Below are 15,945 nucleotides of genomic sequence, written 5' to 3'. Positions count from 1 at the left end.
GTCATGTATCCCCTAATGTGGCCATTACCTCCTGGATGTCTAGCAGGCATCTCCAACAACATGTTACTGTAGCAGATCCACTGATTTCCTCTCCTTCCCCTGCCAAATCTGCTTCCATGCCTTTCTTGTTTCTATAAGTTCACCACGACCCACAGTAATTCTGTTCAAAACCCGAGAGTCCTCTTTTTTAAAAATTTTTATTTTGAGAGAGGAGGGGAGGAGAGAATCCCAAGCAGGTTCCATGTTCGTGCAGAGCCCATCATGGGACTCCATCCAAGTGTGAGATCATGACCTGAGCCGGTATCAAGAGTTGGACACTTAACCGACTGAGCCACCTAGGCACCTCCTGATAGTCCTCTTTATGCCTTCCTTTCCCTCACAGTTCACGTCCACTTTATCAGTTAGTGTTTGGAGAGCTGCCTCAAATACATCCAGGATCTGACCCCTTCTCAGGGTTTCCATGTTTAAGTCACTAGTGGTTTTCTGTTTTTCCTAGACTGAAACCCACACTTGTTACCCACATACAAGCAATGTAGAGTGGCTGGAATACCTGCTGAAACCAAGAGTCGGATGCTTAATGGACTGAGCCACCCAGGTGCACCTAAATATGCGAGTTTAAAGTTTACAGTTCCGGGGTGCTTGGGTGGCTCAGCCGGTCGTGTCTGCTTCTGATCTCACAGTTCATGACTTGGAGCCCCACATCAAGCTCTCTGCTGTCAATGTGGAGCCTGCTTCAGATCCTCTGTCTTCCTCTCTCTGCCCTTCCCTGTGTGTGCTCTCTCTTTAAAATAAAATAAGGGTGGCTTTGTGGCTCAGTTGGTTAAGGACCTGACTCTTTATTTTGGCTCAAGTCATGATGTCAGGTTCGTGGGACTGAGTCCCCCGTTGGGCTCTGCACTGGCAGTGTGGAGACTGCTTGGGATTCTCTGTCTCCCTCTGCTCCTCCTGCACTGGCACTGTCTCTGTCTCTCTCAAAATAAATAAACTTTAAAATAAAATAAAAAGTAAGGTTTGCAGTTCAATGAGTTTTGACAAATGTATACATCCATGCGTCAACAGCCACAGTCACAATCTAGAATTTTTCTGTCATCCTTAGGTATAAGAAAGTAGAAAAGTAAAGAGGCATGTAAACTATGAGAGCCTCTCTCCAACTTTAGCATTACAGCTTTCTGCTAAAACAGCGCTTATGCTAGGTGAGTCATTCTCAACCTTGAGCGTGCTTCAGAATCACTAAAGAAGCTCAAAAATGCACAAGAAGCACTCCAGACCAATTAAATCAGAATTTAGGTATGGTATTCATGCATCCATGTATTTTTTATTTTTTTTTATTAAGATTTTATTTTTAAGTAATCTCTATGCCCAATATGGGCTCCAACTCACAACCTGGATATCAAGAGCCACATGCTCCACCCAGTGAGCCACCCAGGTGCCCCATTCATGTATTTTTTTAAAACTTCCAAGCTCAGGCGATATTGAGAACCACTATAATCTTACAAATAGATTTTTAGCTTTCATCCTCTTCTCCACCAACTTAACTCCTCAGTCTTCACATCTTACTTCAAAGGTCACATCTTCAGGGATCTCTTTTTGAACCCCTCTCCTTTGCTGTAATCTCTTTCTTATATCTACTTGTGGTTTTAGTTATGTCTGTATCCACTATATTGTAAGCTCCTCGGATCTAGGACATACAGCACGCATAACAATACATACAAATGAATGTATAAATGAATCTGTGAATGGAGATGTTTGTACCATCACTTAGCGCAGGTTAAGGGGGACGGCAGTACAAGTCCTGGGACAACTCGGGGATGACTATGGCGTCTCGGTGGCCCTTGCAGGAAAGACCCTCCCAGGGCCTGCAAAGCCAAGGAGCCTTCCTTCACCTCACGAACTTTCCGAGGCTTGCAGGGAAAACCCGGCAAAGGACGCGTCTTGCGGCGCGGCCGGCGTTGTGCGGCCTCCAGCCGAAAGGAGTCGCCGTGGAGAGATAGCAGCTTCCGGCCCGCTTTTCCCCTTCTCTCTGCCACCGGCGCCAGCACGTCCTGTTTTCGTTGGCTGCTCTCGGATGGCTGCCACCGCTGGAGCTGCTGCTCTCTCTTAGTGCTGCACCTCGCTCGGCTAGCTGAGGGCGGTGCGGCCTCTTCTTTTGTCCGGTTACCCTGCGCATTGTCCCGAAGGGCGCCGCTTTTCCCGCGGCCGGCAGCATGGGCCGGGAGTCACGGTGAGGCGGCGCGCTGAGAGGGCGAGCGGGCGGGCGGTTTCCTTGAAGTGGGGGAAAGAGGCGGGAGTTGAGGTGCCAGCGGGGCCAGGCCTGACCCCGGGCGGCCCCACGTGCGGCCAGCGCTGACCTCGGCCACTAGAGGAGCTGGGGGACCCCGGCCGAGGGAGTGGCTGTATTTGGGGCGGTGACGGCCACGGGGTTCCCAGCACTGCCTTCGCCGGTTCCAGCCCCTGGAGTGGGACCACCCCTCCAGGGCGTCAGTGATTGGGCACCACATCCCGCCATTTCCATGGAGCCCACCGTGATCGCTCTGGCAGTAGTGATCCCAGTTGAATTTCTTGCAATTCGCATTTGCCACGTTTCCTTGGCGCCTGTTGCTGCCTATTTTAGTTCTTTGTGTGGTATTTTCCCAAGTCAGTTGAAAGGAGCGTGGAGACCAATATTTTTACATCACCTACAACATTGTACATGACTAGGCTTTTAGTGGGCTACAGTAATTGTTGCATGGAGATTTGTTTTGCAGATAGATTTCATATTTCTTTGTTACGTGTTTTTCTGTCCTTTTAAAGCTGTGCATTGGGAGGTCTTACTAGAATTAGGATATCTCTTCAAAACTTTAGATTGTTACCTGGTTTGGGACCTTGAGGTTTTTATCTCAGCGATGAGTATTTATTTGCTTTGTATTTAGCAGTTACTAAAAGATCCTTTTTATCTGGGATATAAATAATAAATAGTTTATTTTTTGTTAAAATTGTTTAATGTTTATTCATTTTTTGAGAGAGAGACAGAGTGCAAGTGGGGGAGGGGCCTAGAGGGAGGGAGACACAGAACTCAAAGCAGGCTCCAGGCTCTGAACTGTCAGCACAGAGCTCAACTGCGAGGCTGGAACTCATGAACTGTGAGATGATGACCTGAACTGAAGTTGGAGGCTTAACTGACTGAGCCACCCAGTTGACCCTTAATAGTTTATTGACATATAATTAACATTCAGGGAAATATACAAAGCTTAAGGGTAGAGCTTGCTGAAATTTAGCAAATCCATAAACTGTGGAAACCACCCAGATAAAGATAAAGAATATTTCTATATCTGCACAAAATTCCTGGGGCGTCTTTTAAATCTTCTTGAAGGCATTGGCTGTTCATTTGGCTACCCAGAGCAGAAACCTGCAAGTGTACTTATTTGATTCATTTTTCTCTCTTAACTGTCTCAACCCAATACGATTCTATATCCTCTCTCCATTCCTGCTCTCTATGACTTACTTCAGGCCTAATTATGTAGTGCTCAGACTGCTACACTTGCCTCAAATTGATTATTTTCCTGTGATCTTGCCCTTCTAATAGATTCCTCACACTGCAGCCAGAGTGACACTTCTTAAATAAAGATTATGTCATTCCTCTCTTTTTGTCTGTTTTGGTTCTTTCAAGATGAAGTCACACTCTTCAGCCCGTCTTCAGGGCCCTTCACAATTAAGTCTCTTCCAGCCCTTTAGCCTTCTTCCCTGGCTTGTTTTCTAGGTTAGTTTAGGGACTGATGAAAGGTTCAGAGATGGGAAGATCAAGGTGTTAGAGAAATAAGTGAAGAGCCCAGTTAGCCTGCATATGTAGGTGTCATGAAAGGTTGAAGAAAAGTGGTAGGAGGTAGGTTCTGAAATGGAGTTGGGTCCAGAATGTGGGTGGATTGTAGATTTAGTTTCGAAGTTAAGATTTTAATTGAGAGCCTTTGAAGATTTTAAGTAAGAAATGAGTGTGTATGTTTATAATGTGGTCAGAATTCTGCTTTATGAAGATTACCTTAGCAGCAATGAGTAAAACAGATTTAAGGGAAAGGAGGGTAGAAGCAAGATTTCTAAAGGTCTTCTAAAATGCCCTAACTACATAACTTTGATATGGAGTCATGACAGAACTCTGAGGAGGTGATAAAATTGAAAAGAATCACAGAGGTGAAATTGGTGATATTTGGTGTTTTATTGGTTGTGTAGAATGAGATATTGAAGATAATTGATACTTTGAGCCTACTGACTGAAGGTTGGGATGACAAATGGTTTGGGGAGGGAAAGGCAGTAAGTTTGAGTTTCTAGGGGCACCTGGGTGGCTCAGTCAGTTAAGCGTCCAACTTCAGCTCAGGTCATGATGATCTCATGGTCTGTGGGTTTGAGCCCTGCATCGGGCTCTGTGCTGACAGCTCAGAGCCTGGAGCCTACTTACGATTTTGTGTCTCCCTCTCTCTCTGAGCATCCCCTGCTCATGCTGTCTATCTGTCTGTCTCTCTCAAAAATAAATAAACATTAAAAAGTTAGCTTGGGGGGCGCCTGGGTGGCGCAGTCGGTTAAGCGTCCGACTTCAGCCAGGTCACGATCTCGCGGTCCGTGAGTTCGAGCCCCGCGTCGGGCTCTGGGCTGATGGCTCAGAGCCTGGAGCCTGTTTCCGATTCTGTGTCTCCCTCTCTCTCTGACCCTCCCCCGTTCATGCTCTGTCTCTCTCTGTCCCAAAAATAAATAAAAATCGTTGAAAAAAAAAAAAAAAAGTTAGCTTGGGTCTCTGTACATTTAATTTCACGTGCTTAAGGGATAATGAGGTATACTCATTCCGTAGCCATCTTATCCACGTTTATCGCTTTAAGTAGCCTTTGTACACTGATGACTCCCTTGGTGAACCCTGGACTCATATTTTCAACTACCTCCTGTACATCTCCATGTGAATGCCTAATATCCTGATTTCCCACTCTCCCCCCACATCTACTCCTCCTCAAGCTTCCTATCTTAATACGCAGCAACTTTGTCTTTCTCCTTGGTCCACGCAAGTATCTCAGCAACACTCATGACTTCTCCCTTGCTGTCCCACTTGACATTGAATTAGTCCTTAAATACAATCAGCTCTAGCTCCACGATATCTACATTTTGACCCTTCCTATGGCAACTCTGAACCTGACATTCTGATCCATGCCACTACTCTCTTACTTCAGTGATTGCTATAGCATTCTACCTGTTTTCCTTGCTTCTGCACTTGGCTTCCTTCAGTTTGTTCTCCCCTCAGCAGCCAAATTTTTTTTTTTAAGTTTATTTATTTTGAGAGGGCATGCACATATGCATTCGTTGGGGAGGGGCAGAGAGAGAGGGAGAGAGCATCCTAAGCAGTCTCCGTGCTATTGGTGCAGAGCCTGATGTGGGGGCTCTAACCCAGGAATCATGAAGTCATGATCTGAGCTGAAATCAAGAGTCAGATGCTTAGCCAACTGAGCCACCCAGGTACCTCCAGACTAATGCTTTAAAAACTGAGGTAACGTTGCTCCTGTGCTTAAAATTTTCCAGTAACCTCAACTTACTCAGATCTATAAGGCTGTACAAATCTGTGCATGTTTTGGCTGCGCTATGGTATCTCTGACCTCGTTTCATGGTACTCTTTCTTGGTCATTCAGCCCTAGCCACATTTGCCTTCCTTGCTGTTCCTTGGACACACCAGTCAAGCTTTGTCTTCAGGGTCTTTGCACTTGTGGTGCCTGAAAAGTTTCTCCCCGATATATCTACACGGTTCTTTTTACTTTTCTCAAACTTCTGAAATGTCTCTTAGCACATTTTTCTCTAGTCACCTAGTGTAAAATAGCAAATCTCCTACCTCCCATCCTCTCTCTTTCATCTACTCTAATCTGTTTTTCTCCATAGTACCACGTGATGGTGATGTATTGTTTATTATTTTTTTTACTTAACTGGTCATCTTTTTTTTTTTTTTTTTTTTTTTTTACCAGAATGCAAGTTGCTTGGGACCCAGAGGCAGGAGTTTGATCTGTTCTTTTTACTGTCCTTGTTTCCCTTTTAAGATAGTTTTTTTTTTTTTTCCCTCTCTACACGGACTATAAATGAAGGAATCATTACTTCCCTCTGATTTTAAGAATTGTAGGGGTTCCTGGCTGGCTCAGTGAGAAGAGCATGTGACTCTTGATCTCAGGGTTGTGATTTCAAGCCCCATGTTGGTTGTGGAGATTACTTAAATAAATAAACTTAAAAAAAAAGAGTTTATGTGTACAAAGTCCTTTCATTGTTGGGGCGCCTGGGTGGCTCAAGTCGGTTGAGCGTCCGACTTTGGCTCAGGTCATGATCTCGCGGTCTGTGAGTTCGAGCCCCGCGTTGGGCTCTTTGCTGACAGCTCGGAGCCTGGAACCAGCTTCGGATTCTGTGTCTCCCTCTCTCTCTGCCCCTCCCCCACTCATGCTCTGTCTCTCTCTCTCTCTCTGTCAAAAATAAATAAACATTAAAAAAATAATAATAAAGTCCTTTCATGGTTTAATTTGTGTGCTGAGATATTTTGGGAAAATGTGATTAAATAAAATATCATACAAGCTAGCTGCGTTTCCTAAACTTAATCTTGACCTTACTTTCTAGCCATTATCGGAAGCGGTCAGCATCAAGGGGGCGATCTGGAAGTCGATCTAGAAGTCGCTCACCTGACAAAAGAAGTAAACGTGGAGATGACAGGCGGTCTAGAAGCAGAGATAGAGATAGAAGGAGAGAGAGGTCTCGTAGCAGGGATAAAAGAAGATCTCGGTCAAGAGACCGGAAGCGCCTGAGGTAAGAATTTAAAGATTCATGATAAATTGGTCTCTGTCAGCTAAATTCAGCTTCTTCAAAAGTGTGACTTGGACTGGATTTTAGTGGCCCCTTTATAGGCACTCTGTTTTAACTCCAGCTTGTTTGATTAGGTCAAGAAGTGATTTGCCTGGAACAAAGACTTTCAAACAGTATTTTAAGTTTGGAAACGTTTGGCTCTATTTCCTGTAATCCAAAGAAAACCAAATAAATAAAAATTAAGAAAGGGTGGGCAGTGCCCAGCTGGGCTTAGTGGGTAGAGCATACAATTCTTGATTGCTGGTTTATGAGTTTTACCCTTATGTTGGATGTGGAGCCTACTTAAAAACCAAAACCAAAACCAAAACCAAACCAAAGAGAACCTTCAAAGCCCCCTGAGGGAGGTTTTAAAAGCCAGTAAAAGATAAGGTAATATGCTGTCAAGGGGGTTCTGTTCTAATTCTGTCCCAAGAACGCTGACCACTATGTTCAGAGCAGCCATTAAAGCTGATAGGAGAAGGAAAAAGGACAGAGCTACCCAAGCCCTACTTGTTGTTTGTCACTTTAAAAAATTTAAGGATTTGTATTTTCAAGTAATCCCTACACCCATTGTGGGGCTCAAACTTACCCAAAATTATGAGTTGATTGCTCTACTGACTGAGCCATCCAGGCGCTCCCATTTGACACAATTTTTAAAAACCATTTTAGATTTAAACAAAAGAACACCCTAATTTTTATTTTACGTGCTTGCATTTTCCTAGGCACGAATCAAGCAGCTATAACCTTCCTAGAGGTAAAAGACATTGTCTTTAAATAAAAATCTTCACCACACCAAAAAAATATTTCTGATAAGTTTTTTATTAAAATAGGAAAGAAGACAGGGTTCTATAGGTGTTATGAATTAATCACAGAAAAAAAACCCTATTTTTTTCCAAACATTAGAAGGAGAACTAGCAAAGGTAGTCAGGGAGAATATTCATCTTTTAGAATGCATATAATGCAATTTCTTCAGTTTTGTATTATGTGGTCCCAGGAACAGTTTCATATAATTCAGTCAAGTATGTGTTAAGTGAAATTGATTACTTAAGATAATGTCTTTAACTTTTGAGAGTGAATCACGAGGTTTTAGGGGCATCTGGGTGGCTCCGTCAGTTAAGCGTCCAACTTTGGCTCGGGTCACGATTTCACAGTTCATGAGTTTGAACCCTGCATAGGGCTCTCTGCTGTCAGTGCCGAGCCCGCTTTGGATCCTCTGTCTCCCTCTCTCTCTACCCCTCCCTGACTTGTGCTTTTTTTTCTTGCTCTTTCAAAAATAAATAAACTTAAAATAAAAACAAGAATCTTGAGGTTTTAGAGCAAGAAGGATTTTGAGATTATGTAAGTAAAGTCTCCATATCATATAGATAAGGAAACTGAGCCACAGAGTTGATCTGCCATATGTCATGTGACTGCCAGCTGTAGAATAGAAATTTTTGTTTCCTACTCTTCATGTCTGTGATCTTCCCATAGCCCCATTGTGCCTACCCTTATACTTAGGTTTTGGCTGATTTGGGGTTTTAGATTTTCTACTATAGGCTGTAGATTTCAAAAAGCTATTATTACAGATTTGCTTTGTTTTTCAACAGATATCATTTTGGAATTAGTATCAGTTTTTTGTTGACCATTTGTAAGAATTGGCTTTACTTGTTGCCTGTTTATTTACTAAAGTTTACTTATTTATTTTGAGAGAGAGAACCAGCAGGGGAGGGGAATGGAGAAAGAATTGAAAGCAGGCTCCATGCTGTCATGCTGTCAGTGCAGAGCCCATTGAGGGACTTGAACTCATTAATCCAGATACCATGACCTGAGCCCAAACCAAGAGTCAGACCCTTAACAAACTGAGCTACCTAGGCGCCCCACTTGTTCCCTATCTATCTATTTATTTTTAAAATTTATTTATTTTGAGAGAGAGACAGAGAGAGCTGGGGAGGGGAAGAGAGAGAGGGAGAGAGAATCCTAAGCACGCTCCACACTGTCAGTGCAGAATCTGATGCAGGGCTTGAACTCACCAACTGTGAGATGACCTGAGCCAAAACCAAGAGGCAGACGCTTAACCAACTGAACCACCTAGGTGCCCCAGTTGTTCCCTATTTATATCTGATTTGATGGTTAATTGAAATCTCAGCCTTTAGTAATGGTAATAATTAAGAAGCTCTTTCAACATGGCACAGAAACATTTTCTGAAAGAATCTCTAATTGGTCATAGAATGAATGGCAAGTGTCCTTTCAGGCGTTCCAGAAGTAGAGAGAGAGATCGAAGTCGAGAGCGAAGAAGATCTCGAAGTCGAGACAGGAGACGCTCCAGGAGTAGAAGCCGAGGCCGGCGATCCAGATCCTCAAGTCCTGGCAATAAAAGCAAGAAAGCTGAGAATAGGTAATGTTATCATTGGACTGTATCTGTCTTGCAGGTTGGGAACTGACTCTTCACTATTCCTTTTCTCTCTTTCTCTTTTTTTTTTTCCACTGATTTTGGCTTCTATGATGAACTGTTGGTTGAATTTTAATAGGTTATAAAGCTTGTAAATTATTGGAAAATACTAGATTCGATTAGTTTTAATACTCAATACATTGTTCTCTTTAGTATCTACTTTTAATAGTCAGGAATATATTATATAAACATCTTCCTAGGAACTCTGTTTTTCTTTTGAGGTATGTTTTTAACATTTTTAACATTGATTTGACAGATAACTTTTTTTTTAACGTTTATTTTTGAGAGAGAGAGAGAGAGAGCGGAAGCAGAACGGGGGAAGAGAGAGTGGGAGAGAGAGAATCTTAAGCAGGCTCTGTGCTAACAGCTCAGGACCGGATATGGGGCTCAAACTCACGAACCTTGAGATTGTGACCTGAGCTGAAATCGAGAGTCAGATGGTTAACTGACTGAGCCACCGAAGCATCCCATTTGATGGTTTTTAAATCATGACATGTATTACTGAATTGCTGTTCAGGATGGGTGTGAACTTTGCTTGTGTTAAGTTAAATATACATGTTTCCTTAAGATGCCAGTACCATTCAATTTTGAGTTATTGGTTATGTCTTTTAGACATAATATGTTTACTTTTTTATCTGTGTCATTTATGTTTATTCTTTATATTTCTCTTGTCAATGGTTCATTCTTTTCCTGTTTGTAAAAGTGGTGTCAAAGGATAGTCAATACATGAATTTGTGTCTGTTTTCTGTACCTTCTTCATATTAGTCGTGAGGATTTTTTTCCTGTCATTAATTTTGTTATTTTTATTTTACTGAGGTCCATATAATAATGCCCATTAGGACTATTTTAAGTTAAAATATAAATTCAGAAAAGTGAATGAAGTATAAATATGCAGTTTATTAAGTGATTATAAAGCAATACTCATGTAAACACCACCAACGTTTAGAAATACAACATTGTCAGTATCTCCAGAAGCCATCCATGTCTGTTCTCTAACCTAGCTCTTTACTACCCTAGATAAAACCATTCCTGACTTTTGTACTAGTAACTTCTTTCTATTTATTTATCATCTGTGTTTGGATCTGGAAAAAGAACAGTTTAGCTTTTTATGTTTTTTAACTTTACCTGAATAAATCACATATTCTTTTGTATCTGTGTTGGTGATTGTTTGAGACTCATCTGTGTTACATATAACAGTAGGTCGTTTTCATTGCTGAATACTATTCTGCAGCATAAATATACCACTATATATCCATTTTACTGAGGTACGTGTTTGGGTTGTTTTAACTTTTAGGTGCTTATGAACTTTTTTTTTTTTTTTTTTTAAGTTTATTACATTTATTTTGGGGAGAGAGAGAGAGAAAGAGAGCAAATGAGGGAGGGGTGGAGAGAGAGGGAGACACAGAAAGTATCTGAAGCAGGCTCCAGGCTCTAAGCTGTCAGCACAGAGCCCGATCTGGGGCTCGAACTTGTGAACTGTGAGATCATGACCTGAGCCGAAGTTAGATGCTCAACTGACTGAACCACCCAGGTGCCCTGTGAACATTTGTATGTATGTTTCCTAGTGTACATGTGCATGAGTTTCCCTAGTCTGTATATACAAATGAAATTACATGGCCATAGAATTAACATAGCTTCAAAAAAAAAAAAAATTAATATACCTTCATTTTTACTAGGTGATCCCACATGCTTTCCAGAGGGGTTATACTAATTCTACTCCCACAAACATTATGATAATTGTGTTGTCTCATACCCTTCCTAGTATTTGGTATTGTCAGTCCTTCTAATTTTTGTTAACTGGTTAGATAAGTTATACCAATATCATTGTGGTTTTAATTTGTATTTCTCTACCAGTGAGGTTGAACATCTTTTCATATGCTTGCTTGTCATTTGAATTTCTTCTTTTCTGAAGTATGTTAAAAATCTTTTTGCTTATTTTCCTGTTGGGTTGTTTCTTTAAAAATTGATTCATAGGAGGTTTTTGTCGTTATTTTTAAATATCCTGGATGGTTGTTTACTGTCATTTTTATGAATGGCAAATATATTCTCTTACTCTGTAGTTTGCCTTTTCACTCTGCAATGATAGTTTTGATGAACAGAGACTTAAGAAAGAAGAAACATTTCTCGATTCATTTTGTGTATTGAGAAGAATGTAGATATTAAAACCTGACAAGGGCAGTGTGAGAAAATTATAGGCTATACTCATTCTAAACATAAAGATTATATCAAATCCAACCATATGTAAAAAAAAATAATTATGACTTAGTTGGATTTATTCCAGAAATGGAAGATTAGTTTAACATTAGAAAATTTATCATTGTAATACTTTATATTAGTAAGAGCCAAAGTGAAAATTCTTAGTTATTTAAGTAGATTCAGAAGAGTGTTTTTTGTGTTTTCTTAAAATTTTTTAAAAAATCTTTTTTTTTTTAGTTTACATCCACATTAGCATGTAGTGCAGCATTGCTTTTAGGAGCAGATTCCTTAATGCCCCTTACCCATTTAGCCCATCCCCTCTCCCATAGCCCCTCCAGTAACCTTTTGTTTGTTCTCCATATTTAAGAGTCTCTTATGTTTTTGCCCCTTATGTTCATCTAAAGTCCTCATATGAGTGAAGTCATATGATAGTTGTCTTTCTGTAATTTCACTTAGCATAATACCCTCTAGTTCCATCCACATAGTTGCAAATGGCAAGATTTCATTCTTTTTGATTGCCGAGTAATACTCCATTGTATAGATATACCACATCTTCTTTATCCATTCATCCATCCATGGACATTTGGGCTCTTTCCATACTTTGGCTATTGTTGATAGTGCTGCTATAAACCTTGGGATGCATGTGCCCCTTCGAAACAGCATACCTGTATCTCTTGGATACATACCTAGTAGTGCAATTGCTAGGTTGTAGGGTAGTTCTAATTTTAATTTTTTGAGGAAACTCCATACTGTTTTCCAGAGTGGCTGCCTCGGCTTGCATTGCCACCAACAATGCAAAGAGTTCCTCTTTCTCCTCATCCTCGCCAACATCTGTTGTTGCCTGAGTTGTTGATGTTAGCCATTCTGACAGGTGTGAGGTGGTATCTCATTGTGGTTTTGATTTGTATTTCCCTAATGATGAGTGATGTTGAGCATTTTTTCACGTGTCGGTTGGCCATCTGGATGTCTTCTTCGGAGAAGTGTCTATTCATGTCTTTTGCCCATTTCTTCACTCGATTATTTGTTTTTTGGGTGTTGAGTTTGAGAAGTTCTTTACGGATGTTGGATACTAACCCTTTATCTAATAATGTTGTTTGCAAATATCTTTTCCCATTCCGTCGGTTGCCTTTTCGTTTTGCTGATTGTTTCCTTTGTGGTGTAGGAGCTTTTTATTTTGATGAGGTCCCAATAGTTCATGTTTGCTTTTGTTTCCCTTGCCTCCAGAGATGTGTTGAGTAAGAAGTTGCTGAGGCCGAGGTCAAAGAGGTTTTTGCCTGCTTTCTCCTTGAGGATTTTGATGGCTTCCTGCCTTACATTTAGTTCTTTCATCCATTTTGAGTTTATTTTTGTGTATGGTGTAAGAAAGTGGTCCAGGTTCATTTTTCTGCATGTCGCTGTCCAGTTTTCCCAGCACCACTTGCTGAAGAGACTGTCTTTATTCCATTGGATATTCTTTCCTGCTTTGTCAAAGATGAGTTGGCCATACGTTTGTGGGTCCATTTCTGGGTTCTCTATTCTGTTCCATTGATCTGAGGGTGTTTTTGTGCCAGTACCATACTGTCTTGATGATTACAGCTTTCTAATACAGCCTAAAGTCCAGGACTGTGATGCCTCCTGCTTTGGTTTTCTTTTTGAAGATTGTTGTTGCTATTTGGGGTCTTTTCTGGTTCTTAGCATACATGGATAGAAAAGTATTTGACAAACTGATTGAAAAATTAGAAATGCAATGGCATAAACAATCTTTTTTTTTTTTAATTTTTATTATTTTTGAGAGACAGAGAGACAGAACATGAATGGGGAGGAACAGAGAGAGAGGGAGACACAGAATCCAAAGCAGGCTCCAGGCTCTGTGCTATCAGCACAGAGCCCCACACGCACAAACTGTGAGATCATGACCTTAGGCAAAGTTGAATGCTCAACCAACTGAGCCACCCAGCTGCCCCTCTAATGTACTTTTTTTTTACTTTTTTTTTTTTTTAACGTTTATTTATTTTTGAGACAGAGAGAGACAGAGCATAACAGGGGAGGGTCAGAGAGAGGGAGACACAGAATCTGAAACAGGCTCCAGGCTCTGAGCTGTCAGCACAGAGCCCGACGCAGGGCTCGAACTCACTGACCGCGAAATCATGACCTGAGCTGAAGTCAGCCGCTTAACCAACTGAGCCACCCAAGCGCCTCTAATGTACTTTTAAAAGCACCAATTATAAGGGATGTAAAAGTAGACTGAAATGATTGCATTAAAATAAGAAATTTTATTCATTAAAAGATATCATACATAGGGGAAAATGCACGTCTATTGGGGTTTTAAACATTATTACATACCAAATTATCTTGTAGAATATTAATGTTTTGGTATATTTCTCTGTGTGTCAAATTTTACCTCCTATTTAAATTTTGTAATTATTTTTATGTGATATGTCCAATTTTTCTTGGGCAAATTGCCAAATACTTAATAATTAATGATATTTGTTGCTACTTATAGGGTTAAGTTTTCATTATATTTCCGGGATGTTTATTAACGTAATATGAATGTGAAATTGACTCTCAGAAGTTTCTTACTTAAAATGTAAAATGGAGGTCGGGGCACCTGGGTGGCTCAGTCATTTAAGCTTCTGACTCTTGATTTCAGCTGAGGTCATGATCTCGTGGTTCGGTTCGTGGGTTTGAGCCCTGCATCAGGCTCCATGCTGTCGGTGTGAATCCTGCTTGGGATTCTCTCTTCCTCTCTCTCTGCTCCTCCCACACTCATGCTGCCTCTGTCTCTCTCAAAATAAATAAATAAACTTTAAAAAAAAAGTAAAATGCAGGTCTTTACAAATATTTTAAGGGGTGTGTGGGTGGCTCAGTTCGGTTGAGCGTCCGACTTCAGCTCAGGTCGTGATGTTGCAGTTTGTCAGTTCGAGCCCCGCATTGGGCTTTGTGCTGACAGCTCAGCGCGTGGAGCCTGCTTTAGATTCTGTGTCTTCCTCTCTTTCTGACCCTCCCCTGCTCATACTCTGTCTCTGTCTCTCCCAAAAATAAAAATTTTAAAAAACTAAAAAAAAAATTTTTAAATGTGAATGTTTCTGAACACAAATAGATGATGTTTCTTTCTTTCTTTTTTTTGTAGGTCTAGGTCCAAAGAGAAAACAGATAGTGGGGAAAGTTCTAAAGAGAAGAAAAAAGACAAAGATGACAAGGAGGATGAAAAAGAAAAAGATGCTGGTGTATGTTTACTAACAAATAATTGTATAATATCAAGCTTGTTTCTGTAATCACAGATTGTTGTTTTTTTTATTGCTATGTATTTTGAACTTTTAAAAAAATTATTTATTTATTCATTTATAAATGTTTATTTTTGAGAGCTAGAGAGAACACGAACAAGGAAGGGGCATAGAGAAAGGGAGAAACAGAATCCAAAGCAGGCTCCAGGTCCTGAGCTGTTAGTATAGAGCCTGATACGGGGCTTGAACTCACAACTGCCATACCATGACCTGAGGTGAAATCAAGAGTTGGTCGTTTAACTGACTGAGCCACCCAGGTGTCCCTGGATAAAGCCTTTACAAAGGCTGTTTCTAGGAAACTTAAACATAAAGGCTAAAACACAAAAGCTGGTTGTTTTTTTGTTTTTAAATATATTTTTAATGTTTTTTGTTTCTTTTGTGGGGTGGGCAGAGGGACATAGAGAGAGAATGAGTAGAGAATCCCAAACACTCTCTGCATTGTCAGCATGGAGCCTGATGCATGGCTGGATCTCTTGAACCTGTGAAATCATTACCTGAGCCAAAATCAGGAGTTGGACACTTAACCAACTGAGTCACCCAGGTGCCCCCTACGACCAAAGCTTTTTAATCATGTTGATACATAGTTTTCCCTTACTCATTAATTTCTAATAGAAAATTTCTTTTTCATGGTGGCAGTTTAAGAGGGAGTTTAGAGGATTTGAAGTTGACAATAACTGATAACTAGGGAATTTTGCGTGTTTATTTATCTAGTTTCTAGTTGAGGAAGAAAGTGAATTTCTGTGTATTTTGCTGTAATGAAAAAGAGATTAGATTATGGTTTTTGAAGTCTGTCTGCTTTCTTAGTTGAAGATGCTTTTTCTTTTTTTTTTTTTTTTAAATTTTTTTTTTCAACGTTTTTTATTTATTTTTGGGACAGAGAGAGACAGAGCATGAACGGGGGAGGGGCAGAGACAGAGGGAGACACAGAATCGGAAACAGGCTCCAGGCTCTGAGCCATCAGCCCAGAGCCTGACGCGGGGCTCGAACTCACGGACCGCGAGATTGTGACCTGGCTGAAGTCGGACGCTTAACCGACTGTGCCACCCAGGCGCCCCTGAAGATGCTTTTTCTTATGAATTCATTTTGCTGGTGTATTTGTGGATATGTTTAAAAGATGTGTGATCTAAATCTTTTCTAAACTAAGGAGTTTGTAAATACATGTTTTTCCTTTTCCTTTTTTATACTTTGAAAAAGTTATTTGGAATATTGCTGAAATAAAGTTGTTAATCTTTGTTTCCT

At 40.7% G+C, this 15,945-nt stretch overlaps 1 protein-coding gene across 2 annotated transcripts in view; it reads left to right on the top strand.

Annotated features, from left to right (window-relative positions):
* The first annotated feature begins 2,058 nt into the window (after positions 1 to 2,058).
* DDX46 (DEAD-box helicase 46) overlaps positions 2,059 to 15,945 on the top strand; it is a 72,300-nt gene continuing 58,413 nt past the window's right edge. For both annotated transcript variants that reach the window (XM_058736177.1, XM_058736173.1), the window contains exons 1-4: positions 2,059 to 2,221; positions 6,598 to 6,783; positions 9,050 to 9,193; positions 14,553 to 14,649. In XM_058736177.1, coding sequence (XP_058592160.1) covers positions 2,205 to 2,221; positions 6,598 to 6,783; positions 9,050 to 9,193; positions 14,553 to 14,649 — 444 coding nt within the window. In that variant the 5' untranslated portion in view covers positions 2,059 to 2,204. The remainder of the gene's footprint in view (positions 2,222 to 6,597; positions 6,784 to 9,049; positions 9,194 to 14,552; positions 14,650 to 15,945) is intronic.

Source organism: Neofelis nebulosa, chromosome 1, assembly GCF_028018385.1.
Source record: "Neofelis nebulosa isolate mNeoNeb1 chromosome 1, mNeoNeb1.pri, whole genome shotgun sequence".
NCBI lineage: Eukaryota > Metazoa > Chordata > Mammalia > Carnivora > Felidae > Neofelis > Neofelis nebulosa.
The sequence above is the reverse complement of the archived record's forward strand: the minus strand, read 5'-3'. Positions and strand labels throughout refer to the sequence as shown.